At 54.8% G+C, this 23,213-nt stretch overlaps 7 protein-coding genes across 7 annotated transcripts, besides 13 other annotated features; 3 read left to right on the plus strand and 4 right to left on the minus strand.

Moving 5' to 3' along the window:
• Positions 1 to 374: 374 nt before the first annotated feature.
• On the plus strand, positions 375 to 3,534 carry EKO05_0005739 (uncharacterized protein; the record flags this gene model as incomplete). Its single annotated transcript, XM_038939609.1, has 2 exons — positions 375 to 890; positions 946 to 3,534. 2 exons carry the CDS (start codon positions 375 to 377, stop codon positions 3,532 to 3,534), a joined length of 3,105 nt encoding a protein of 1,034 aa, XP_038798757.1.
• A 94-nt stretch (positions 3,535 to 3,628) lies between these two features.
• Positions 3,629 to 3,674: a tandem repeat.
• Positions 3,675 to 3,817: 143 nt separating this feature from the next.
• Positions 3,818 to 3,847: a tandem repeat.
• A 68-nt stretch (positions 3,848 to 3,915) lies between these two features.
• Positions 3,916 to 3,947: a tandem repeat.
• Positions 3,948 to 4,182: 235 nt separating this feature from the next.
• On the minus strand, positions 4,183 to 7,894 carry EKO05_0005740 (uncharacterized protein; the record flags this gene model as incomplete). The annotated part of the gene is made up of 2 exons (XM_038939797.1): positions 4,183 to 4,584; positions 4,637 to 7,894. 2 exons carry the CDS (start codon positions 7,892 to 7,894, stop codon positions 4,183 to 4,185), a joined length of 3,660 nt encoding a protein of 1,219 aa, XP_038798758.1.
• Positions 5,383 to 5,419: a tandem repeat.
• Positions 6,787 to 6,835: a tandem repeat.
• A 15-nt stretch (positions 7,895 to 7,909) lies between the features above and the next one.
• Positions 7,910 to 7,947: a tandem repeat.
• Positions 7,948 to 10,043: 2,096 nt separating this feature from the next.
• EKO05_0005741 (uncharacterized protein) lies at positions 10,044 to 11,506 on the plus strand (the record flags this gene model as incomplete). Its single annotated transcript, XM_038939619.1, has 5 exons — positions 10,044 to 10,205; positions 10,259 to 10,295; positions 10,343 to 10,410; positions 10,460 to 10,830; positions 11,014 to 11,506. 5 exons carry the CDS (start codon positions 10,044 to 10,046, stop codon positions 11,504 to 11,506), a joined length of 1,131 nt encoding a protein of 376 aa, XP_038798759.1.
• A 381-nt stretch (positions 11,507 to 11,887) lies between these two features.
• Positions 11,888 to 11,906: a tandem repeat.
• A 160-nt stretch (positions 11,907 to 12,066) lies between these two features.
• Positions 12,067 to 12,100: a tandem repeat.
• Positions 12,101 to 12,214: a tandem repeat.
• Positions 12,215 to 12,235: 21 nt separating this feature from the next.
• Positions 12,236 to 12,262: a tandem repeat.
• Positions 12,263 to 12,367: 105 nt separating this feature from the next.
• Positions 12,368 to 12,392: a tandem repeat.
• A 175-nt stretch (positions 12,393 to 12,567) lies between these two features.
• Positions 12,568 to 12,616: a tandem repeat.
• Positions 12,617 to 12,717: 101 nt separating this feature from the next.
• On the minus strand, positions 12,718 to 15,332 carry EKO05_0005742 (DNA replication initiation factor cdc45; the record flags this gene model as incomplete). The annotated part of the gene is made up of 2 exons (XM_038939757.1): positions 12,718 to 14,529; positions 14,577 to 15,332. The coding sequence occupies 2 exons, from the start codon at positions 15,330 to 15,332 to the stop codon at positions 12,718 to 12,720; spliced, it is 2,568 nt and encodes an 855-aa protein (XP_038798760.1).
• Positions 15,333 to 15,964: 632 nt separating this feature from the next.
• On the minus strand, positions 15,965 to 17,356 carry EKO05_0005743 (uncharacterized protein; the record flags this gene model as incomplete). The annotated part of the gene is made up of 1 exon (XM_038945822.1): positions 15,965 to 17,356. The coding sequence occupies one exon, from the start codon at positions 17,354 to 17,356 to the stop codon at positions 15,965 to 15,967; it is 1,392 nt and encodes a 463-aa protein (XP_038798761.1).
• A 361-nt stretch (positions 17,357 to 17,717) lies between these two features.
• Positions 17,718 to 19,737, plus strand: EKO05_0005744 (uncharacterized protein; the record flags this gene model as incomplete). Its single annotated transcript, XM_038939843.1, has 6 exons — positions 17,718 to 17,769; positions 17,821 to 18,787; positions 18,840 to 18,942; positions 18,992 to 19,095; positions 19,144 to 19,492; positions 19,540 to 19,737. 6 exons carry the CDS (start codon positions 17,718 to 17,720, stop codon positions 19,735 to 19,737), a joined length of 1,773 nt encoding a protein of 590 aa, XP_038798762.1.
• Positions 19,738 to 20,548: 811 nt separating this feature from the next.
• Positions 20,549 to 20,584: a tandem repeat.
• Positions 20,585 to 21,640: 1,056 nt separating this feature from the next.
• On the minus strand, positions 21,641 to 22,678 carry EKO05_0005745 (uncharacterized protein; the record flags this gene model as incomplete). Its single annotated transcript, XM_038945823.1, has 1 exon — positions 21,641 to 22,678. The coding sequence occupies one exon, from the start codon at positions 22,676 to 22,678 to the stop codon at positions 21,641 to 21,643; it is 1,038 nt and encodes a 345-aa protein (XP_038798763.1).
• Positions 22,679 to 23,213: the final 535 nt, after the last annotated feature.

Consider the following 23,213-nt stretch of genomic DNA (forward strand, 5'->3'; position numbering starts at 1 on the left):
GCAGCACGCTCAACGTCGTGCCTTAACACACGCGACGTTCGCGATGTCCCAGACCCTCCGTCACCGTCTTCGCATCTGTTCCCGATCTGACCCTTGCTGAGCGGCCGACCGGCTCATCCCCGGATTATCCTCCAGACTGGTCGAGACTTCCACGCGACACGGAAACCGTTGCTTGGCCGGAGACTACACACCCATCAGACCAGTTCCACAGATTGCCACCTTTCCCACTCAAACAGATCGTGGCAGCAGTGACACCGCACTTGCTGCAATTCTCCTGTCCCTCTCCCGATTCATAATACTGCTCATCGAGATCACTTGGCTTCAGATGGTGGGGTTCTGCCTTGTTACTGTTTCTCGGCCTAGCGCTCGATCCGATGTCTCCTGCCAGTAGTCAGCGTGCATGCTTCTTCCCCAAGGCCGACGCTGCTGTCCTTCGCTCACGCCATGCCGCCCCCACGGCACGACCAACCGAAATATCACCCATTTTTGACACCGACAATGCCTACAGAGCCCTCGACATCTGGTCTATCGAGGTTGCAGAGCGCGTCTATCCAGATCGGACAGATGTCTGGGCGCCAGCAACCATCCCAGACAGGCCGTCCATGCAGTGTGCGACCGACAAATATCTTCTGCCTATGCTAACACGCAACGAGAGGCTGCGTCTGACCATGTTGTTCTACTACACTCGAGGTGCACTTGAGGATAACGAACTTCAGTCAAGGCTGCAAGAGAAAGTCTACCTGGCAAGGGACACGGTAGGATGGGAATTTGTCATCGCCGGTCTGCTGAACCACAACACTTACACCCGCATGGTCACAGTCGGCCTTCCTTTGGCTGTGCTACCTCGCCGCGAGAGCACATGTGCTCACACCGTTAACCAGCCACCAGGCGTAGGTCTCAGCTTCTTGTGTTTCCTGCTTTCCGTCCTTGCTGACACACCTACAGACGGTTTTCACCCTACTCAATATGGCAGAGGATTGGCGGTTTCGAGAATCACCACATGTTGACGTGGGCGGTCTTCGCGCCTACGCGGGGTCTCCCCTGCGATTTGAGACCGAGTATGGCGAGCATGTTGCATTTGGATCACTATGTGTTGCGTCGAACACGCCACAAGAACCGCTTTCGATAGAGCAGCAGCGGTCCTTGGCACGCCTGGCAGATTGGATCGTTGCCGACATTGTTCATGCTCACAGATCCAGACGACAAAAGGAGAGACGGCATATGATGGATCGGCTTGCACAACTACAAGAGCAGTTGAACGCTGATCGGAATCTGGAGGAAGCCGTCCAAAACATGCTTCAAGAAGTCTATCCTGAGAGTTTAGTCAGAATCATGGTAGCGCGAGGGGAGATGCTCCACCTTGGAGATGGGACGAGTGTACCAACAACGGATATCGAGCATGGACTCTGGGAAGACAGCGACTACTTCGAGTACATGATCGAGAATTTCAACCACCAAGACCTGATAGCACCCAGGTCGATACGGACAATCAGTTCGCCGTGCTCAGGCCAAAGCACACCAACTTATGTTATTGTTGGTTCGAAGGATTTCCGGCACGTATTCGACGATGTTGACGCATGGTTTGTGCAGATGTGTGCGACCTTCTTGTGCCGCTATTGGCAAGACCGGGCGCTCAAGGAGGCTTTGAGAGCCAAAGAGATGTTTCTGCGCGGAATCACGCACCAACTTCGGACACCTATCCACGGCATCCTTGGATCGGTCGATCTCTTGACCGAAGAGCTGAAGTCACGAAACGTAGTCAGCGCTACTGCTGAATCGACACCAAACGCCACGCCTAGCGACGAGCAGGTCAGCATGCTGGATCCCTATGCATACATCAAGGCTATCCGGACGTCTGCACGAGAACTCATATCGACGGTCAACAGCCTCATCAAGCTCAATCAATGGGCTGATATTGCAGAAGCCCAACGAGTCGTCGGCGTACATACAATCGACGAGATTGAGGCAGCCATACTAAACGAGCTGACGTTCTACTTGCCCGATGACGTCGCCGTGCGACCGACACTCGTACTGAACCATCGATTGCCGGAACGCTGCGATACCATATCGTTGGACCTACGCCTTTTCGTCGACTGCATCCAACCTGTCGTTCTGAATGCGATTCAGAACACTATCGGAGGTATTGTGGTAGTGACAATTACTATCAGTAGAGACTATCGCTCGCTGATAGTCGACATCACGGACAATGGCTGTGGTATAAAACCGGAACATCAAAGGAGGATCTTTGACGCTTACGAGAAAATTGACAACCACACCACCGATGCTGGCCTCGGTCTGACACTGGCTGGGAAGCTAGCCAATCTGATGAACGGTTGTGTTTCTCTTGTGTCGTCCGAAGCAGGAAAAGGATCGCACTTCCGAATCGCATTCAATGACCCTACATGTGCATCCTCGCTGTCACCAATTCGAAAGGAATACGCACACCTGCCGCCTGTCTTCAACAGGCTCCCTGCAGATGATCTGACATATTTACCTGGTATTACCTTTGCAGAGTATCTCGTTGGACGAGGCTACATCGAATCCCCAAACCATACAGAGGCACTGCTGACGCTGGACTACACACGCGACCTGACGCAGCTCTTCAAGAACACAAAGCAAGTACGCGAAAACCAAGTCGCCATTTGCCTCGTACCGGAGAATGACCTAGTGATCAATTTCGCTGAGCAGCGAGTCTTGCGGGACAACAATGTCATATACGTGAAAGGACCGTTTACGTCACGTGCAATCGAGAACACTTTAGCGGAAGCCGACGCCATTTTTGCCGAGCACGCCGCAGCGAAAGCAGCTCAAACAAGACTGCTCGCAGGTGGTGGCCTTTCTCTCGAACCGACGCCACCAGCAACACCTGCATGCAGAGACTCGGAAGATGACCCTGGCTTCCTAACCCCCGGCCTCATCCGCCGCGGGTCCATCTTGCCCAAAACGCTTGTGGAGGAAGAACTCACCAAATCCGTCTCCGCCCTCAACCTCACTGCACAGCCTAGCGCACCACAACCTCAATCGACCAAACCCCCCCAATCGACCAAACCCATGACCCTCCTTGTCGATGACAACGCGATCAACCTTCGCCTCCTGGAAATGTACTGCAACCGACGCTTCATACCATACTGCACCGCAACCGACGGAGCCCAAGCCGTGAAACTCTTCGCCGAGCACCGTGCGCCCACCGATTCTGCACCGATACCCCCACGCACGCACCTTGATCCCTTCACCGAAACCACAGCCGGGTCATCCATCGCACATCCGCCGGCTCTGCGGCCCTTCGACCTCGTATTGATGGACCTGCAGATGCCCGTGTGCGACGGCATCAGCGCAACGAGCCAGATACGCGCACTGGAGAAAGAGCACGGCTGGGACAAGAGCGTAGTTTTTATCGTGACGGGCCAGGACAGTCCGCGGGACCGCGCCAGTGCGCAGGACGCCGGCAGCGACGGATATCTAGTCAAGCCCGTGGGGCCGAAGGTGCTGGATCGGGGCGTTAAGCAGTGGTTTCCCCACGCTGAGATTGGGTAAAGAAAACAAGGGGGGGTTCAGGGTACTTACTGGTTGAAGGGTGGAAAAGCGATAGGGTAATAGTGTCGCCATTGTATAGCATCCATCGCATCGTATAGCATAGCATAGCATAGCATAGCATAGCATAGCATAGCATAGCACGGCGTTTTGGGGCTTGGGTAAACTAGACGCAGAGGCGTATATATACCCCATTGTAATTTTCTTCACTTTACACACATGCAAATACCATATAATACATTCACCGTCTCGCGTCCGCCGTTACCTGCTTTGTTTTCTGCAGGCGAGCGAGGCGAAGAGAAGAGAAGGGAAGAGAGTGTCGATGCAATTCATGTACGACCATTCCAAGCAACGAAGCAAGCAACGTCGATGGAGACGCGCGACTCGGCGAACGGTCGTTCGGTCGGTCGGTCGGTAAGCAGATGCAGAGAGAGAGAGAGGGTTATCGAATACAATAAATACAGGGAGAGAAATATTTGACCAGCAGAACGTCGGTGACTGCTGCGATCTGGACGTGAGCGCCATCTACCCATGCTAGCAAGCCATGACTAGCGTACCCAACCAAACGCCTGTATCCAACCAACCATGCTACACCAAACACCCCGTCATCAATCATGGAAAAAGCATACATGTGTATCATCTACAACCGCCTCAGCGCCTACCATACACACTGTCCTCATTCCTCTTCTTGCTGAAGCCCAGACTGCCCGCTTTGCGTGCAGGACGGGGCGCCGTCGTCTCGCCTCGCGCGCCCATCTCAGCGCCGCCCTCAAGCACCCTCCGCTTAGTGAAGATGTCCTGCTCCGGGCCGGCGGCGTCCATGTGCGTGTGGTCGTACTCTGCCTCGCGCTTGAAGAGGTTGAGAATGTCCTTCATGCTGAGCTTGCCGATGGCCTTGCCGCCCTCGATGGCTGCTTGGGCGAGCTTGCGCTTCGCTTCCTGCAGCTCGAGGATGCGCTCTTCGACGCTGTTGTGAATCGAAAGACGGTAGACGGTTACGTCGACGGTCTGGTTGAGGCGGTGGACGCGGTCGATTGCTTGTTCCTCGACGAACTGACATGTGTTAGTTGGAAGTATTTTGGCAGAGGGAAAAAAGAGAGCTTACGGGGTTCCAGAAGGGCTCCATGATGACCACGCGGCTGGCGGCTGTGAGGTTGAGACCCAAGCTTCCGCACTTCAAACTGCAAAGCAAAACACGTGTCCGTTTGTCTTCGCGCAGCTTTTGCAAGCTCGCTTCGCGGAGATCGTTGCGCATGCTGCCGTCGTAGCGGGTGAAGCTAAAGTCGGCGCGCTTGAGGAACGGCTCAATGAGGTCGAGCATGGAGGTGAATTGTGAGAAGACAATGACCTTGTGCTCTGGAGTCTCTTTCTCGAGGATTTGGAGAAGCTGGCGGATCTTTGTTGATGGGACCAAGTCTGAAGCGTGGTAGCCGTCATCTGATTCTTCAGTCTGAGACGCGTCGTCTTCGTCATCAGAACCTGACTCCGAGGCCGACTCTACCTCTGTCGCTGAATCGTCTTCGTTGTCAGAGATGAGGTTGACCGTCCGTGGTTTGTCTTTTGTGAACAACTTCCTGCGGACGACCGGTGCCTCCTCCTCGCTGTCAGTGTCATGCACGATGAAGGAGTCGAGGTTACTTGTGCTCTCATCGACACTCACAGATGCTTGAGAGTCGATGGATGCTAATGTGTCACCGCCACCTTCGGCGTCCTCGTCATCTGTGCCACCAGCCTTGCCGAGGTCTTCAGAGTGTTGTTGGTCTTCGGGCACAAGCCACTCGCCCTCTTCCTCTTCGTCGTCACTGTCAACGACAACGCGGCGCTGTCGAGACGGCTTTGCGGGTCGAACGACATCGTCCTCGTCTTCATCGTCATCATCGTCATCATCGTTCTGGACAGTTGGTGGTTGGGAAAGCTTCCTCTCCTTGCTAGGCTTGTGCTTGTGTTTGCTGTGCTTCTTCTTATGCTTCTCTGCCTTCTTCGAAGAAGCATTGAGATCGCTCTCACAATCGTTGCATCGAATAGCTCCGTTGGCAGCATTGTCGCGGTTCAGAGTTCGTTGGCACAGATCGCAACGCTTGGTCGCAACGCTCAGGCCACCGAGCAAGTCCGCAAGGTCATCGGCTTCGTCGTCTCTCGAAGCCTTGCGTGGAGTCTGGAAGCCGGTCTGGGTTCCCTGCTTCGATCCCGTGGTCAGCGCATCTTTGTCGTCTTTCACGTTGCTCTTCGTGAGGTTGGGGTGATTGCAAGCTTGTCGTAGACGAAGCAGCAACACCAAAGCTCCAATGTAATCCTGCTTTTCACCACCCATAAGCTCCTCGAGGCGGTCCTGGGCTCGCGTAGACAGACGGTCGTAGAACGCGCGCTCTTTCGCCGTGAATTCTCCTATGATGGTCTCGACGTTTCGTGCAACAATCTGGAAGGCTGGCTTGTCCGCGCCATCTTTGGCCTTGCCTCCAAAGGTTAGCGCGCCGTCCTTCTTGAGGACGTCCTTTGTGCGACGCTTCATGAAGGCCTTGAGGAAGATTTGCAATCGGCGCATGGCAAGATTGCCCCGTCCGTTCTTCATGGGGCCAGTGATGGAGTCTTTCCAGCTCGACATGTCGCAGTAAGGCTGGATGCGGAGGAACTTGATCAAACTCTGCAGCTCATCAAGGTTGTTCTGCATCGGCGTACCAGTCAGACACCAGCGGTAGTGCGAGCGGACCTCGTAGCAAGCCTTTGTCATCTTTGCGTTGCGGTTCTTGATGGTGTGTGCCTCATCGAGCATCACGCGGTACCAGTGCACAGCAAAGCAGCCCTTCTTGAGGCCATCTGGACCATCACCGCACTGTGCATGCTCGGACGCAAGGACTTGGTAGGTGGTGATGACAACATGGTACTGCTTCAACTTGTCGGCTGACTTTGTGCGGTTGGGACCGTGGTGGACCAGGACGTTCAAGGCATGCGTCTTGGCAACCTTGGTGTTGATCTCCGACTCCCATTGCTTGATGAGCGCCAGAGGAGCCACGACGAGGGTGCCTTTGCCAACGACATCCAGGATCTTGTTCTTCTTGTTCTCGGGCTCCGCGCCCTTCTCGGGCCGCGGGTTCGAGAGAATGAGGGCCATGGACTGCACAGTCTTGCCCAGACCCATGTCGTCGGCCAAGATGCCACCCTTGGGCAGCTTCCCACGCTTGTTGTGTGCGCCCGTCTCCTTCTCGATCATCCACGCGACACCATCGACCTGATGTGGCAGCAGATTGACCTTGAGGCCGTCGACGAAGCCGTCATCCTCGTCGTCGTCGTCGGCCTCTTCCTCTTCAGCCTCGGGCTTGAGCTTGGGCTCGTCGTCCTTGACTTGCAGCGCCTTGAGCCGGTCAGCGAGCGAGCTGGCAGCGTCGGCAGCCTTCTTCTTCTTCCGGCCTCGCGTGCGCGGGATCTTCTCCTCGTCCTCGTCTAGGGCGCCCTCGAGAAGGGCCTTGATGTTCTCGCTGGCCTGCCCCTGGTCGACGTAGGCGTTCAGATCAGGCGCGCCGAACCGCCCGCGTTCCGAGAAGACGGCAGCGTCGGGATCAAAGTCGTCTTGGTCATCGAGGATGACGGTCTGGCGTGGGTCTTGCAGGGGGTTGTGTGTGCCCTTGTTCACGGGCTGGAAGCCGTTGTTGTGGCCTATGGAGGAGTAGAGAGAGCGTGGGGGTGGTTGGACGGTGTGCGCGGGTGGGTTGTAGGGTCGCGGTACGGCGACGCTGTGGGACTGTCGCGGGTGGAAGCTGCTGGCGGGGATCTCGAACAGGTCATGGTCGAGCGGACGGCCGAAAGCATCGACCCTTGCAGCGGGCCTCGGCTGGGCGGGGACAGAGGGCGGCGGCTTGGACGATGGAAGCGCCTGTGGGTTGGGTACGCGGGCGGGGGCCTGGTGGTGCTCTGGCCTCGGCTGGCCAGGCCTGGGGACGTTGAACAGATGCGAGTGCTTTGGCTTGTCCTGCTTCGGCGGGTGGCGCAGCGGGTTGCGCAGCGGGCTGGCCTGGCCGAACTGCGGGGCTGTGATTCGCTCCTGCATGTTGGCAGCAGAGGGTGCCGGCTTGGGCGGCTTGGGCGGCTCGGGGCGCGGCGGCAGCGCAGTCGGCTCTCGTTCGCGCACCATGTCGCGCGTTGTGGGGGGACGGAGCGGGGGCGGAGGGGCGTAGGGGCTCGAGGCTTGGTCGAAGAGCGAGCTGGAGTCGCCGTGGAAGGAGAACTCGGGCGTGTCGAGGGGCGAGCCGGAGTCGTCGTAGACGGGGCACTCGGACGTGTCGAGCGGGGCAAAAGCTGGCTTCTGGGGAGACGCGAGGGTGTTGAGAGGGCCAAAGGGCGCACGGTGTTTCTGGGAGCCGCGGTTCATCTACAGGTTCGCGTGGGGCAGACGGGCAGACGGGCAGGCGGGCAGGCGGGCAGTGAAGGACCCTGGCGACTTCGTTGTCGGTAGATGCAAGGGAAGGCGCCATCGTCATGTTTGTGTTCGGACGAGGCAGCCTTGCGCTAGTGGTTGCTAGGCTGCTAGCCTGCTAGCCTGCTAGCGCGTCCAAACAAGCCCCGCGCCGCACGTGGGCGCGCTGTCACGAGATCACCAAGACCAACACAATTCCACCGCCAAACAACCCTCCCGTGGTCTCTCCAACGTGGCCCCTCGCAACAGCATACGCCAAGAGCATGCTTGTCTTCAGCTGGGCGTAGCAGCTCGCCCTGCACGGCATCGCGCGCACCGACAGCAGCTCTTGCGTGGCCCATGTAGCTTCGAACCTCACGTCAGCACACGTCAGAGCTCCTCTGCGTCCTGGCGAATCTTCAGTGAGCATCGTTGCAACGAAACTCAAGGACGGCCCCAACGCAGAGTGGTCTTGTCGAGATTTGGTGGACTACAGAAAGAAAAAGAGAGGCGGCGCGGCAAACTGCCCGCTCCCCATGTTATTTCCGCCCCCACGCCTAAAGAGGAATCCTGAACAGACATCGAACCCATATTTCCAGAAGCCAAACATGCCATCGCCGTCCCGCCAAAACTGTACGCAGCTCGCCATGCCACTCACGCTACAACAACATCTTATCTGATCAGCAGACTGTCCATCTGCACGACCTTCAGCACCCGTTTTCTAGTCGATGTGACTTGCAACGCATGACTTTCTGGCCGAGGCATGACTACAAACGTCGCAAGATGTGACGCGAAGGATTCTGCAAGATTTTTCAGCCTGCAGCCCCTGTTCCGATGCGGCTCGCCTGAACCCGACAGACCTCTCAAATCCCATCCTATTCGTCAAACGTCAGGGATCAAATAATTCACCTTGCTGTCAGAAGCATAGCGCCCGTCGGCACCTTCGGCTGTCTTGATGCTAGGACCACCGGGATCGCGGGTCAACATCGCGTACACAATCAGCAATGGGAGCATCCCTGCTTGCGCAGATTTGACCCATACTTTCAAAACAGCAATTCGCTCAGCAGCCAATGTGCCGTTCAGACGAGCGCGACAGCATCGACGACTGAGCAAGGCCATCACTCATCTTGTGGTTGCGTGCGCGCCCGCTCTGTTTCCAGAAGCATGTGAAACTCCTAGGAACCAACCCTCGTCTCCCTACCGCTTCATCGCTCAAAGATGCCGGCGAGAACATGAGTGGGCCTCACTCTCGCTAATGGTCGCTGCTCATTGGTTGCAGTCGTAACGAATCTACGGGATGGAGGCCAATCTAAGGAACGAAGTGAGGCTTCCGAGCTATCCATTACCACTCATGCAGTGGTTACAATTTGTCGCTGTGGCTTGCACATTCGAAGTCTTGCGTACGTCGGCCTGAAGCGTTCCAAAGTCTTCGACTACCCACGAGTCTAGGGTCGTGCAACCTCGTGCAGCCGATCTTTCAAGGGCGGGCTGGATCTGCGCCATCCTGGACCCGCTGGCTAGGTACGACCTTGTCTGATGGGCCAGAAGCGGTATGGTCCTTAAGATACTCGAAATGGCCTCCTGAACGTTAATGGAGTATCCGCTGATCTGACCCACAACGCGTAGGCAACCCACAATAACTCGCCACGTTATGAACACCACGGATCACCTTGCGCAGCAGAGGCAAATAACTCGGCTTAAGCGATGTAGCTTTTGCTCAGCATATGCTCGATCATGTATGCTCTCAAGCTGTGTGTGTATGCACCCCACCAATAGAAGCAAAGAAGAAAGAACTGCAAGCTCCGGTATAGAACTCGACTACATGCACCTAGTAGGGTCCTCGTTCCACTACGTCGCACTGTGCACGTTGCAACATAGCCCCTGCGGCCCTGCCCTGTCTCCACAAATTTCACATCAACCATCCGATGATGTCTTAAACATTGCACACCCCAGCAATTGGCGGGTGCCTAAACAGACCTGAACGTTGCTCCTCAGCAAGGTTACGCACGACCAGCAGGATTACGCACGACACGCAAGCTTTAGCCTCCAATCTTGCCGAGGAATCCGGGCCCGTTCAAGACTCACATGTTGTCGGCACCTCTTTGCCGCAATTGAAAACCTCGCAATGGCTGTTGTACCTGGCGAGAATCCTCGTGGCCGACAGGCTTTTGATATCTCCATCGCGTTCACGGTCATTGCCTTCTTCAGTGTGGTCTTGAGATTGTACACTCGGTGGTTCATCGTCCGCGCTCCTGGTATTGAAGACCATCTCATCATAGTGGCATCGGTAAGTGCTCATACAGCGATGAAATCAGTCATCCAGCTCTAACAAGCTCTCAGCTCTTCTCTATCTGCCTTACTATTTGCATTGCATACCGTGCGTATCTTGAAAGGTTCTATGGAACCATGGCTAAATCGAAGCAGAAGCAAGATGGGGCATGGGCCAGCATGCCGACACTCTCTCCTGGGATGACAATGTGAAAGTGTCAAAGGTACCCAACATCGTGACACTTTCTTCTGGTAAATCCTAACACGCGCCAGGCTTTTTGGGCTTCCCTCATCGCATACTACCTGTCACTTGGGCTCACCAAGGGCTCCATCCTCTTGCAATACCACCGAGTATTCCCGACCCGGAAGTTTCGAGTCGCATGCTGGTGTGTCTTCGCTGTAGTCATATGCTACACTATATGGACTGTCTTCGGCAGCATCTTTGCTTGCGTGCCGGTGCAAGCTTTTTGGACAAAGGAACGCGCGCGCTGCATCGATCAGTTCGCCATGTGGTTCACAAACGCCGCCATCAACATTTTGACCGACTTCGCCACCGTCGTTCTTCCCATGCCTGTTATCCAACGCCTGCAGCTCGGGAAGCGACAAAAGTCAGCTTTGATCGCAATCTTCGCAGTCGGTGGATTGTAAGCAACACCTTCCTAATCTCCATACACTCGTTGGTCGCGTGGCGGGGCCGAGGCGTTTCACCGCCTGCACCTACACCTTCTTGTACACCCGTGAGAAGAGTGTATGCAGCGTTGTACTACCTCCACTCTCACAAAACACCGCATGACTACGTTTCAGCTCCTAACGCTAACGTTGTACAGTGTCTGCATCGTCTCCATTCTGCGACTCCAATCACTGGTCGCTATATCCAACAGCAAGGACCAAAGCTACGACAACCCTGCTGCCGCCACATGGAGTTCCGTCGAAGCCAACGTCGGCATCATCTGCTCGTGTCTCCCTCTCCTCCGGCCCCTCATGGCTAAATACCTACCGGGCGTCTTCTCCTCGCACCGCCGCGACACCGGAGGCACGCCACGCATCTACCCGACCATCGGCAGCGCACGAAGCCGACCCCTACCTTCCCACAACGGCGACTACCCTTTAGCGACCACGACCAGAGGCTCGGGTAGCGGCTCGCGAGGCTCGAGTGATGCAGAGGGCCGCGACATACAGGTCGAGACGCACATCCACGTCAAAGTCGAGGGTGGAGGCGACAGACTGAGCGGGTGGGCGACGCTCAAGCCAAAGCGGTCGTTGAGAGACGATCGCGCCAGCAGCACGGATACGCTGGTCAAGGATTCGCGGGATGTATGAGGAATGCCATGCCTCTCTTGCCCCCAGAGTGATGGATTTAAGATTATTGATACCCAGAACTATCTTTTCATAGCCCTTTGTAATGAACGACGAGGAGTGAAGCTTCTCAAAATGACAAATCTGGCGGTTCAGTATCGCTGCTCTTGCGTTGTGACGAGCACCTCTACCCTGCACGTCGAACTCCATCGCAGTAGAGAACAGACCTACACTACCTGGCCAAGAGGACTAGGCAAGTAAAAACTCTGTGTACAAATTCTACCTCTTCGCCTGCACCAAATTCACACTCGAACTTGGCGCAACTCGTAGAGCCTCGCGTCTCGGGCATCCCCCCCCCCATCGTCGTGCCAACACCATGCCCAAGCGCCATGTAGCCCCCCCCCCCTCTCTCTCTCTCTCTTTCCCCCGCAGCTGTATCAGCACGCTTGCTTACCCGAGGGAGGACGACAGCCGGGACAGCGACCCGAGCGTAAGCGTCTAGCTCCGGGGCGAGACGTTGTGTTGGTTCTCGCGGTGTGCGCGGTGTTTCTGGCTCTTTGGTCATCCGGCTCTGGCGGGGATGTTGGAATGGGATGGGAGGGATGGGATGGGAGGGATAGGAAAGGAAAGGAAAGGAAAGGAAAGGAAAGGAAAGGAAAGGAAAGGAAAGGAAAGGAAAGGAAAGGAAAGGAAAGGAAAGGAAAGGAAAGGAAAGGAAAGGAAAGGAAAGGATAGGCCTGGTGTGTGTTTGTGTGTGGATGTGGATGTGGATGTGGATGTTCACTCTTTCCACACAGCCATGCGGAATTCCACAGTGACGAAGCCGCGAAATTGAAACGAAGAAAAGAAAAGGAAAAAATCTGAAAAGCAAAAGAAAAAAGAAAAAGAGAGAGAGAGAGAGAGAGAGAGACGCAGTACTGTGTACTTGAAATAGTTGCTAGAGCGTGTATGCGCCGCGCGGTGCAGACATGAGATGAAGTATGTAATCAAGATGCCAAAAGATGAAATGGATAAGATCAGTGATATCGTCCATTGCCTGCCACGTGAGTGTCGGAAACAAGAAAATCGCTGCATGTCTTGCGCTGTGCTATGCCAAACCATGCCAAACCATGCCATGCCATGCCGTGTCGTGCCCGTGTGATGCTGAACCAACAACCGTACCTCAGAGATCCACCCACCCTACTATTCGAAAGCAAAAGCAGTGCGGCTACTGTAATGCTTACATGCAATCTACTCTACCCAACAACAGCCTTCATACTTAAGCGCTCGAGGAAGCCGCTGAGATCTTCTTTTCTGATCTCGATGACGCAGGCTTCGAAGCTGTCCATCCTGACTCTCGCACCGGTCTCGCGCACGACTTCTTGGAAGGCGTTGCCGAACCTGTTGCGCCCTGATCCAGACTTCTGGTCGTCCTCGTCTTCGCTCTCGCTTTCCTCTGACTCGTCGTCGTCCTCTTCCTCGGTGTCGTCTTCGACTTCATCCTCATCTAGGCCGGCGGCTTCGAGCCGCTGGCGTTTGGCTTCTCTCTTCTTCTTTACTTCGGCTTCCTTCCTTCTTTGCATCTCCTCCTTCTCTTTCGCCTTCTTCTCTCGTTTCTGCAGTCTTTCCTTTGCGGACTCGGTCGCACCGCCACCGCCTAGACCGACGACAACGTACAATCCTCGACTGTCATCGAGACCGGCCATGACCAGCTCCGAACCGCGGTTCTTGCCCTTCGTGCCGTTCAGCTCGACGATTGCTTCGGCTATCCATAGTGCGAGTTTGGTGAGTGCGCCGGGATGTGTGAAGAGTTGAACGTCCGGTCCTTCTTTGACAACGGCCATCCGGAAGGCTCGCAAGTGTCTGATCTGCTTCTTTTCTATAAGTGCTGTTCCTGTACGGAGGATGGCGCGATGGAGATGCTGGGCTGTGGAGATGTGTTGGACAAGCTTGTCGATTTGGCCGAGGGCGTCGTAGGCGGTCCAGAACCGGGAGGCAATGTGTTCTTGTGCCTCATCTTGTTCTTCTTGTGTGGCTGCTGCGGTGGTGTCGCCGTGGTCGTTTGTGCCGACAAAATTGGTGGGTTCGAAGGAAGATTGGGAGAGGGACTTCGCGTCCCCAACCTCGAGAATGGCGCCTAAGATTACGGAAGCATCGACGGCGGAGAGACAGGCCTTCCAGCCCCAGCAGCGTACAAAGCCCCAGCCATCCTTCATATCGCCGCTTCGTGGTGGTGGTGGAACGAGGCCGTCGAGGCCGTACTGCGGCGCGAACTTCAGTAGTCGTTCTCGTAACCCGCGCTTGAGTTCCATGTCCATGTGTGTGTAATTCTGCTTGCATTCGGAAAGAGAGACGCCCATCTTCGCCAGCAGCTTGTTCAGTCGCTTTTGCCCTTGCTCGCTCCACATGTGAAGTCTGGCCGAGAGGTAGGGCGAGTGTTGCATGCTTTCGTAAAGAGACCAATGCCGTAGGAGGAGGAAGCGAGGCTCAGGTGACAGTCGTATTGACTTGTCTGTTGCTGAGCGTGCACTTGTGGGAATAACGCCACTCGAGTCGCCCAGGCTCGCATCGCGAGCTACACCTTGAGGATCTGTGACGGGGTTGAGACGGCGCACTTCGTCCCTGAAGACTGATCTGATCTGTTCTCCTCGGTTGCCGTTCCATCCTGCGGAGCCACCAGCTGCAGAGAGAGGGTTTAGGCCAACGCCGCTGCCTGTTCTCCCGTACAGCTCCAAACTGCTGACACCCACTATTGCATTCCAGAGGAGATCGTTGTCTTCGCGACCGAGTTCCGATGCCAGAGCGTAAACGAGAGAGGAGACGGGCTCAGCGTACGAGGCGCCGAGTTGGTAGTATTTGTCGAGCACGCCGGTGTACTTGTTTCGCATTGTCATGAGCTGTTTCCGTAAGCTCTTGACAGACTGGGCTTTTGGCGCCACTATCGACGGAGATGCTGAGCGGCTACGTGAGTCTGATCGCGAAAAGTCAGACGATCCACCAAGCTGGTTTTCGATCATCAGGCCTCGCCGCGCTGGTCTTGGATCTGGGGATGATGGTATTGAACCCCCCTGGCAGAGTGTCAGTGTTGATTTCAAGTCGTGCTGAGCTGCCGTACCGAATTACTTCTTAACCTCTGCCGTGGCCGCTCGTCGTCGGACATTTCTTCGTCTGAATCCTCTCTGTCGCTCCAAGACTTCCTCTTCTTTGTTGGCTGACCAGAAGATGGTGCATCCTCGTCATGGTCGTCCGATTCGTCATCTGAGCCTGTGTCTTCTCCAACCTCAGGCATCTCCTCGAGCCCGCAGTAGGCTGCTCTTTCTGCCTGGAGCTCTTCCTCGATGTCGCCATCGTCGAAAACAATTATCCCCCCTCTTGGACCCTGGTACGATTGCATTATCCTACCCTTCTCCACCCCAGGTTGCCGCCGTAACAGCTCCCCTGTGGTCGAGTCCTCGCCGAGTGGGGTGCCGAACACGTTCGCCAGGTTCCACGGCCGTCTCGCATCGAGAAGCCAGACCTCGACATCTCCGGTACCACCCTGGCCGTTCTCATCAACATCCATGCCCAGCATCTCTTCCATGTCGATCATGCCTCCTACACCCAAACACACAACAACGCCCCCACTGCCACCCTCTGTTGTCCGCATGGGCCGCACCAAGTTGTCTGCTGCATGTGATAGATCGCCATAGCCAGCAATGGGTTGGATCTTGTGTGGTATGTAGTCGCGCTTGAGTAACGCGGTGAGGATTCGACACGCACAAAGCGCGTCTGGTTCGAGGGCAACGAGGAGGAGGACAGGCGGGGCGGCGGCGTGTGTTCGTTTTATAAGGTTCTGGTAGAGGTGCGCTATGAGGTTCCGTGGGAGGTACATGTTTGCGGTGTGTGGTGTGGACGGGCGGGCCCAGCGTGCGTAATCTGCAGAAAGTCGCGCCGGAAAGACGCGTAAAGAGGTTTGCGGGGAGGTTCAAGATCGGTCGAGGGTCATTGCGTCGTGAACATGCCAGAACGGGGGAGAGGCAGAGCTTTCGAGCACTGAGGGCGCGAGGAGAGCGGCTTGTGTGGTTTGGCGCGGGTACCTGCACGAGATCGTGACGCTGCCATGTTGAGTGGTGCACTGGACGCGTTCGAGCTAGGACCCAACTTGGGATGGCGCGACTCGGTCGTGAACGTGCACTTCCGCGTAGATCACGATCGATCATCTGTTCGTCACAGTCCACAACTCCCAACCTGCAATGCAAATCGTGCGAAGCCTTTCATTTGCTCGTCATTGAGTCGAGCTACTGCTGTGCAGGAGGTCTATCTACTTCCTGTTTCCGACTTGGAGAACATGTTGTAAGTGTCATTCGACACGCATCTACCTACATCTCTGATCGAAAAGAAAAAAACCAGTACTTCCCGCTGCTCGTAGTCTTTGCTGCTGTCCTTCCACATGGCTTGACACGTCGCTGTTGCTGTGCCATAACCATCTTGACCGAATGGTCTCCTTTGAATGCTGCTTACGCTTTACGCTTTACGCTTCACAACGTCAGCGTTGGCAGAATCGATCGTCTCCTTTGGCACCTGCCTCTCCAGCTGTACCAGAGACGGCAGAATGTCGTAGCGATGGTCAAGGTTCTTGCCATGTGCATCTCCCCACTTCGTGAGGCCTGGGTTCACAATGAATGCCACAACGCCATTTTCGGTGTGGTCGCCGTCTACGCTTGAGAGGGGCGCCATCACATGCTCGTCGAAGTTCTCTCCAACCTTGGGGTAGGTGACTTGGAGGCGTGCACGCTGGACGCTCATCTTGGTTGCCAGAGCGAAAGCTTTGTCGACAAGTTGTATGATCTTCGGTGAGTGTTTCGTAGAGGACTCCTTCGACAATCCTGATTGCAGCGACATGATGATGCTATTGCGAAATTCGACGATGTCCTCTTGAAGGTATCGGTACTGCTGCTTCAGCTGCTTAGCACCGTCAACATCTTGTTCGATCTTTTCCACCATTTGATCCATCGTTGTGTGGCGCCATGTTTCGGACAGGGCCGTGGGAGTTGGCCAACCGTTGCAGTGTTGGTCCTCGAACAAGGACTGCCAGACTGCACTTAGGATGTCGCATCGCTCTCCAAAAGATGCGAAGGGAGATCGGAAGACGTTGTCGACCAGGACGGACCAGAACCAGGCTTCAGTCAGGGACTTCCTGTTGGCTCGCCTGTCCCAATGGGCTCGGGACACATCAGTGAGCAACGTTCCGGAGGCGAGGATGTCAACGATGTTCTCCTGGCTGGTGTAGCGAACCTCACGGCTCAGCGTCTTGATGAGGGAGGTGATGTTGCGGAATTCCTGCGCGAACGCCTCATCGTTCACAGTCTGGATCTTCTTGACTTTGGCCAACATGTCGTTCTGCAAAGCTCCAACCTCCTTTTGCAAGACTTGTCGCTCCGCTCGCAGACCTTGTACCTGATCTTGCAGCGATTTAGCATTCAGAGCATCGCGACCCAGAAGTGCCATGACGTCATCGAAAGATTCTCTCGACCATTTCTCTGGCGAGATCCCATGTTGTTTGGCGTACGGGATCGTGCACTCCTTCAGCACTTGATCTATAATTTCGGCATAACACTCGCGATCCGCTTCACCCTTCTTCAAAGCATCATTTTGGATGCTCCATTCATTTTCAAGCTTTTCCCTCTTGATCTTCTGCATCGTGTACTTCTCTCGCGTTTGTTTGAGCTCATCCTCGCAGCTGATAAGCTCAGCCTCCAAGATAGCGATGGTATCCTTCATATCGACGTCCACTCTTTCGCCTTTGTCGCCATTGGCTCGTGTCTTGGAAGCTGGGTCGCCGTTGGGTTTTAGCAAGCTGTTGCCGTGGGTACTGGGAAAGTCGGTAGGAGGGCCGACTTGCTTGGAAGTTCCCATGATGAAGTCGAGCTACAAGTTCCTTGTGAGTGATTGGTAGTTACTGATGACGGTGGCGGACTTACGGCTTTTGTATAGACGAGTCTTAACATTAGCTTAGACTGCCAGCATGGTCTGGGGAGCGAATTGATTTAACTGTGTAGAAGAGTGGGGTAACGTTGGAAGCCCAAGAAGGCGTGCCCAAAGATATCACAATAGGCCGCCGAGGAAAAAAACCTCTTCACCTTCACTTCACCGGCTTGAAGAGATTTCAGACGCTGCCCCTCGCCTTCCACGAACTTCCACACTCCTCTCACCACTCTCTCACCTGCAAATTTGACGTCTATTCTCACACAAAACTACCGCATCGACAATCTTCAGTATGTTGGGTAATCGCCTTGTCATCGGGCTAGACTATGGCACCACGTACACAGGTAAACAGAGACCCTTGCTGTTGTCGTTGCTGGCATATTCTGACTGTTTAGGCGTGTCTTTCTGCGAGACATCTGACGCTGGCGCGCTCGAAAAGCATATCGAAGTCATCAAGGACTGGCCGTCTCGTCATACTAAGATCGGCACAAAGGAGAAAGTCCCAAGCGAGATCGCATACCTTTCGGATGGCATGAAGTGGGGTTCACTCATTCCAACAAATGCTCAGCGCCATATGTGGACAAAGTTGGAACTTGACTCACCCCAGGCTGGCGAGGCAGCGAGAATCCAGCGAGAGCTAGTCGCAAACACCCGAGTCACGCTCAAACAGCCTGTCGATATTGTTGCGGACTTTCTTGAGCAAGTCAAGGGCCATCTGATCAAAAACCTCGATACCCAGTATGGTGAGGAGCTTTGGAGGACATTGCCTATCACTCTGGTCATCACCGTCCCTGCAGTCTGGTCCGATGCTGCTAAGGCTCGCACGCACCAAGCTGTTCGCATGGCAGGGTTCGACAACTCTTCGTTTCCTAAGCTGAAAAGAACCATCACAATCACTGAACCAGAAGCTGCGGCTACCTACACTATCCAGTCGCTCCGAGGCAGTGCTCAAGATGAACAATTCGCTCTTGGTGACGGCTTCATTGTGTGCGACATGGGAGGCGGTACCGTCGATCTGATCTCATATATTGTTGCTGAGCTTAATCCAACAATTCTGGAAGAGGCCACTGTTGGCGACGGCGATCAGTGTGGTGGTAGCTTCGTCGAGCGAGGTTTCCTCAAATGGTTGGAGCGCCGCCTCGGTACTGCTGACTTCGTTAAGGTCGCGGGCTGCAGGAGCGACGAAATTCCTCGCACTTCAATGTCCAAGAAGCTGGGTCAAATGGTGCAAGACTTTGTGTTGGAAGCCAAGAGCGGGTTCTGTGGAACTGAGACCAGCTACCTGCGTCTTCCTACTCCTCTGAGTGCAGTCGACGATGATGAGTCTCGGGGTATATCTGATGGAGAGATTGTGATCACTTCGTAAGTTCGCCTATGTTCTCCATATCTACAAACTGACGCAGGGATACTATAGGGAGGATATGCAAGAGATGTTCGAATTTCCTCTTCGTCGCACATACGAGCTTATCCTAGGTCAAATACAGCAAGCTCGGTGCAGCGGCAAAGTTCAACTCAAGGTACGCGTGATAAAGTCAGCACTCATGCCGACTGCTGATCTTTGTGAAGCACCTCATCATGGTCGGCGGCTTCTCTGAGTCTCCCTACATGTACGAGAAGATCAAGGCATTCGCGAAGCTCAACGGTCTTCAAGCAATCCGCCCTGCTAATGCGTAAGTTGATCTCTTTTTATCCTACTCCCAGGCTGATGACTATGGCAGTTGGTCCGCAGTTGTTCGTGGCGCAGCAGCCAAAGGCCTCGAGGGAGACGGCCGTAAGCACATCAAGAATCGCAAGTGTCGCAGGAACTACGGTACTGAATGCAGCAGGCCGTTCGATGCCAAGCAACACAAGGAGATCGATGCATATATTTGTCCGTTCAGTGGTCAAAAGAAGGCTCGTGACCAGATGGCTTGGGGCCTAAAGAAGGGTCAGGACCTCTCGACTTCTGAAGTCTCCCATGCGAGCACGACATTCGGCCAGCACATTTGGGTCGGCAATAAGAGGCACTCTTCTATCGAGCTTATGGCTTCTGATGCGGACAAACCTGCCACTCGTGCTTCAGACAAGGTATGGCACGTATTGATTTCTACCGCAACTTGGCTTACTGAATTCAGACTGTGTACACACTCGCTACTCTAGATGTTGACTTGAGCATGGTTCCGGAGAGAGAGTTCCAACTCATGTACAGCCCTTCCGGTGTTGCGTGCCACAAGCTGGAGTTTGACATGGAGATCTCTGTAGAGTCTACCATCGAGTACTCCTTGACGGTCAACGGTATCAAGTACGGATCTGTGAACGCGAAGTATCATTAATAGTCCGATCAACTGGGGCAGGCACAAAGTGCACGCTGTCAGTGGAGGCGATTCCCACGACACAAACACCACGACCATATTGAGACGCAGCGTTCAAAGGAAATGAGGTCAGTTGAATCATTGACCAATAAGAATAGTTACGGTCGTTGGAGCTTTGTTGTACTGCGTCTCGAGCTGCTTGGGAATTTGAGGGACGTTACACGTTGAGTCTTCAACTCAGCCTTCGGTGTAGTAAGAATCGAATCTCCAAACGCCCAACCTAAACCTTTCACATGCGTGTCTCGCCTGACTCCCTGACCTCACATCGCGAAAAACCGCGACATGTTCTCTCCAGCTTCATCTCCTCCGTTCCAATCAACTCCCCTATCTCCGCCAAGTCGCGCATCCCACCACAATCCAGCCCCCTCCATCTCAAACACCGGAAGTTCAGCGCTAAATCACATGACCGTCAGCGCATGCGCGCCATCCGGCACCCCCTCCAAGCGCACACACAGCCGAGGCCACTCATGACGATCGCGGCGTCGCTCGCCCTGCCGCTTCAGCATGGTCTGACAGTTGCAGGCGACGCCAACCCCTTCCTGTGCTTGTTTGCATCACTAGCGGCCTGTGTGGCGCGCGTCGGCGGCGCACCAGCAAAGTTTATTTGCACCGAGGATGAAGAGACGCGTGCGGGCGTTGCATACCCCCATGCATGCAAACAGACGTGCCGAAAGGCGATGACATGTCACCTTACGCTGCACTTGCGCGCTGCTAGGTCGTTTCCTCGGCGTTGAATTCCTCTTCTAGCGGATACGTCGAGAGGTCGCTTGCAGCACGCATGCACGCACGCACGCACGCACGCACGCACCTATGCTTGCATGCAGTCTTCTTGGCCCTGCTTCACGCTGAGGATTCTGGAAAGGCACCGGGAGGCCCGCAGCCGCACCACTTCTTGGCTCTCCAAAGCCTTACACGGTTATGGAGACGCGCTTGCTGTCGGCCGGTAGCTGCTCCGAGCCTGTCAGGACAAAGAGCGCCGTTGCGAGACGCGCATAGCTCGTACTGCAGTGCGGCGAGTGCATTCATCTCACGTGTTAGCAGGTCCTGGCAGCAATGGGCTGGATTCAAACTCATGGGTGATTGGGCTGCTGATAGGGCGGCGCCGAGATGATGTGGCGCCCCGTAGTGGGCTGCTGATCGTGATTAGCCTGCGTGTCAGTAGCGTGTCAGATGTCACCGCAGAAGAAAAGGGTTGAAAATCGAGAAACAGGGGGGCTTAAGTGTCGTTATTGTCGGGTAAAGTTACGTAGATGAAGTGTGCAGGTGTTGGACATGGGTTGCCTGGACTTCTACCGATTGGGCTCGTCGCAGATCGGGCGAGTGCCTTGTAATTGCTGAGGCGATCATGAAGATTGGCAAGCGCTGTGTGAAGTTGTAACAAGTCAATAGTCAGGGTGGTTTGCGCGCACATATCCTGCTTGTCGAAAAATGATGGTTTTTTTGGTCACTGATAACGTCAGTTTGCCAATGCTGCTCGTATCCATAGCGTGATAGACGACATCATGAGGTTTGATTGAACCCCGCCTCCAACTAAGGTTCGATTTTTTCTATATGCAATGTCAACCACCAGTGTCCTTGTGTGGCGTCCGGTGTATCTTCGTAAAACAGCGAAATTAAGTTTCTAACCCAGGTGAGCGCCTAGTATCGTAGTGTGCCGAGAGGCTGTTCATCTTCCCTTGACACCTGAACGCCAGTTTCCATTATGCTGCTCTGAACACCTTGCAATGCTGAATCAGCCGGGGAGAGTGAAGTAATTAATCCCAGCCAGTATGCAGCCCATGTTGTACGCCATTAACGCCATTTGTAACCAAACAACCTAGTCCCTTGGTCGATGTTCATCTGGCCTCGGTAAAAGCTGCCGTCCCTAACGCTGGATGCTGCCATCGTAGTTGGTGTAGAACAAGCTGGAGTAGCCGGCGCCCTGGTATGGGGCGCCAGCGCTCTGGTAGGTAGAACCGGCATTTGGGTATGCGGAGCTGCCATAGATGCTCAGGTTGTCAACAGGATACGTTGCGGAGCTGTTCGATGGTAGAAGTCCAGGAGGACTGACAAGACTGGAGTGGTGTCCGATCATGCCTGACGGTCCCATCATGCTGTAAGGGGCGGCGACAGAAGCCGGTTGTCCGACAGAAGGGTATGACGGGAAGGCACGTTTGTAAGGAGGCTGGACACCGTATGACTGCTCCATGGAAGGATGGACAGATACGTCAGAATGGCTGGCGGGGTTGTACGTGCTCTCTCGTTTTACCGGTGAATGTTCACCCTCGTATGAAGAGGAATAGTCGTTGGGCATGTGTGGACGAGCGGGTGTGATGCCAATGGGGCTATCGTAAGGGTACGAGCGCTTGTTGCTGGCCGCAGTCCGGGCTTCCTTGCGCAGGCGGAGGCGAACACCCTGATCCGCGATGTTTCGGGAGAGACCACTTGACTCTTCCATACCTTTGAAGTCTTTAGGTGCCAGGACACTGAATTTGTCGCTGGTGATGGACATCAGATACTGAGCTTCATGTCTGTCCATGCTGAACTCGTACAGGCGAAAGTGTAGTCGGTAGGTTCCTAACATTTTGACAGAGATGTCGCCAAACACGAAGAAACCGACGTCGGTATTGCCGTTGTCTTTCAGGCGGTGAAGTGATGATGACAGAGTGCCTGTCAGAGACTCGTTTCCAGGCAACGACTCATCTCGATCTGCCTTGTACAGACTGACGACCATAAACAGGTAGGGGTTCTGGAGGAAGTTCCTCTGAGGATCGACGCTGTTCTTGACAAGAAGCTCAACAATGGGTGGTGCATCCACAGCCTTGCGTGCCTTCTCTTTCCCCTTAGCCACAACCAGGGCCTCACGAGGCTGCTGGCGCATGACAAGGTGGTAGCAGTTGGACGGAAACGTGATGAGCGACATTGTGGGTAGTTGTCCCAAAGGACAGCTGTGTCGCGTGTGGGAGTGGTGGGTAAAAGCGCCTGTCTCTCTTGCAGATTGGTTTGGTAGCAGTAGTGGTGATGTTGAAGAGGACAGACGAGGATTGCTCGTGAGGGAATTATTCGTGGCGCGGCCGTTCTTGGTCGTCGGGCGACTACCGTGGTAGTTGTGGTGGTAGTCAGGATGGTAGTACGGGTAGGAGAGACTGGTTATAACGGCTGGTTAGAGAATATGAGAGCAAGGCTCGCAATAGTTATGGATGGGGGACCAGATTTCCTGTGGGATTTTGGAGAAACCAGCTGAGTGTGTGTGTTCTGTTGGCAATAACAACGGGTGAGTCGGGAGGTATTGGCGAGGCGTTGCTCCCATGGGTGCTTTCCTCTCTCTCTCAATCAGGCAGTGGTGATTCACCAGAAGCTACGTCGGTTTTCCAGATTTCGGGTTTTATCGTGTAATCGATCGAGATGACCCCGCTCAGGTAGTCCCCCTTTCGACACTCGCCAGCTTCAGATTGGGC

The sequence above is a fragment of the Ascochyta rabiei genome, chromosome 9 (assembly GCF_004011695.2).
Source record: "Ascochyta rabiei chromosome 9, complete sequence".
NCBI classification, from domain to species: Eukaryota; Fungi; Ascomycota; class Dothideomycetes; order Pleosporales; family Didymellaceae; genus Ascochyta; species Ascochyta rabiei.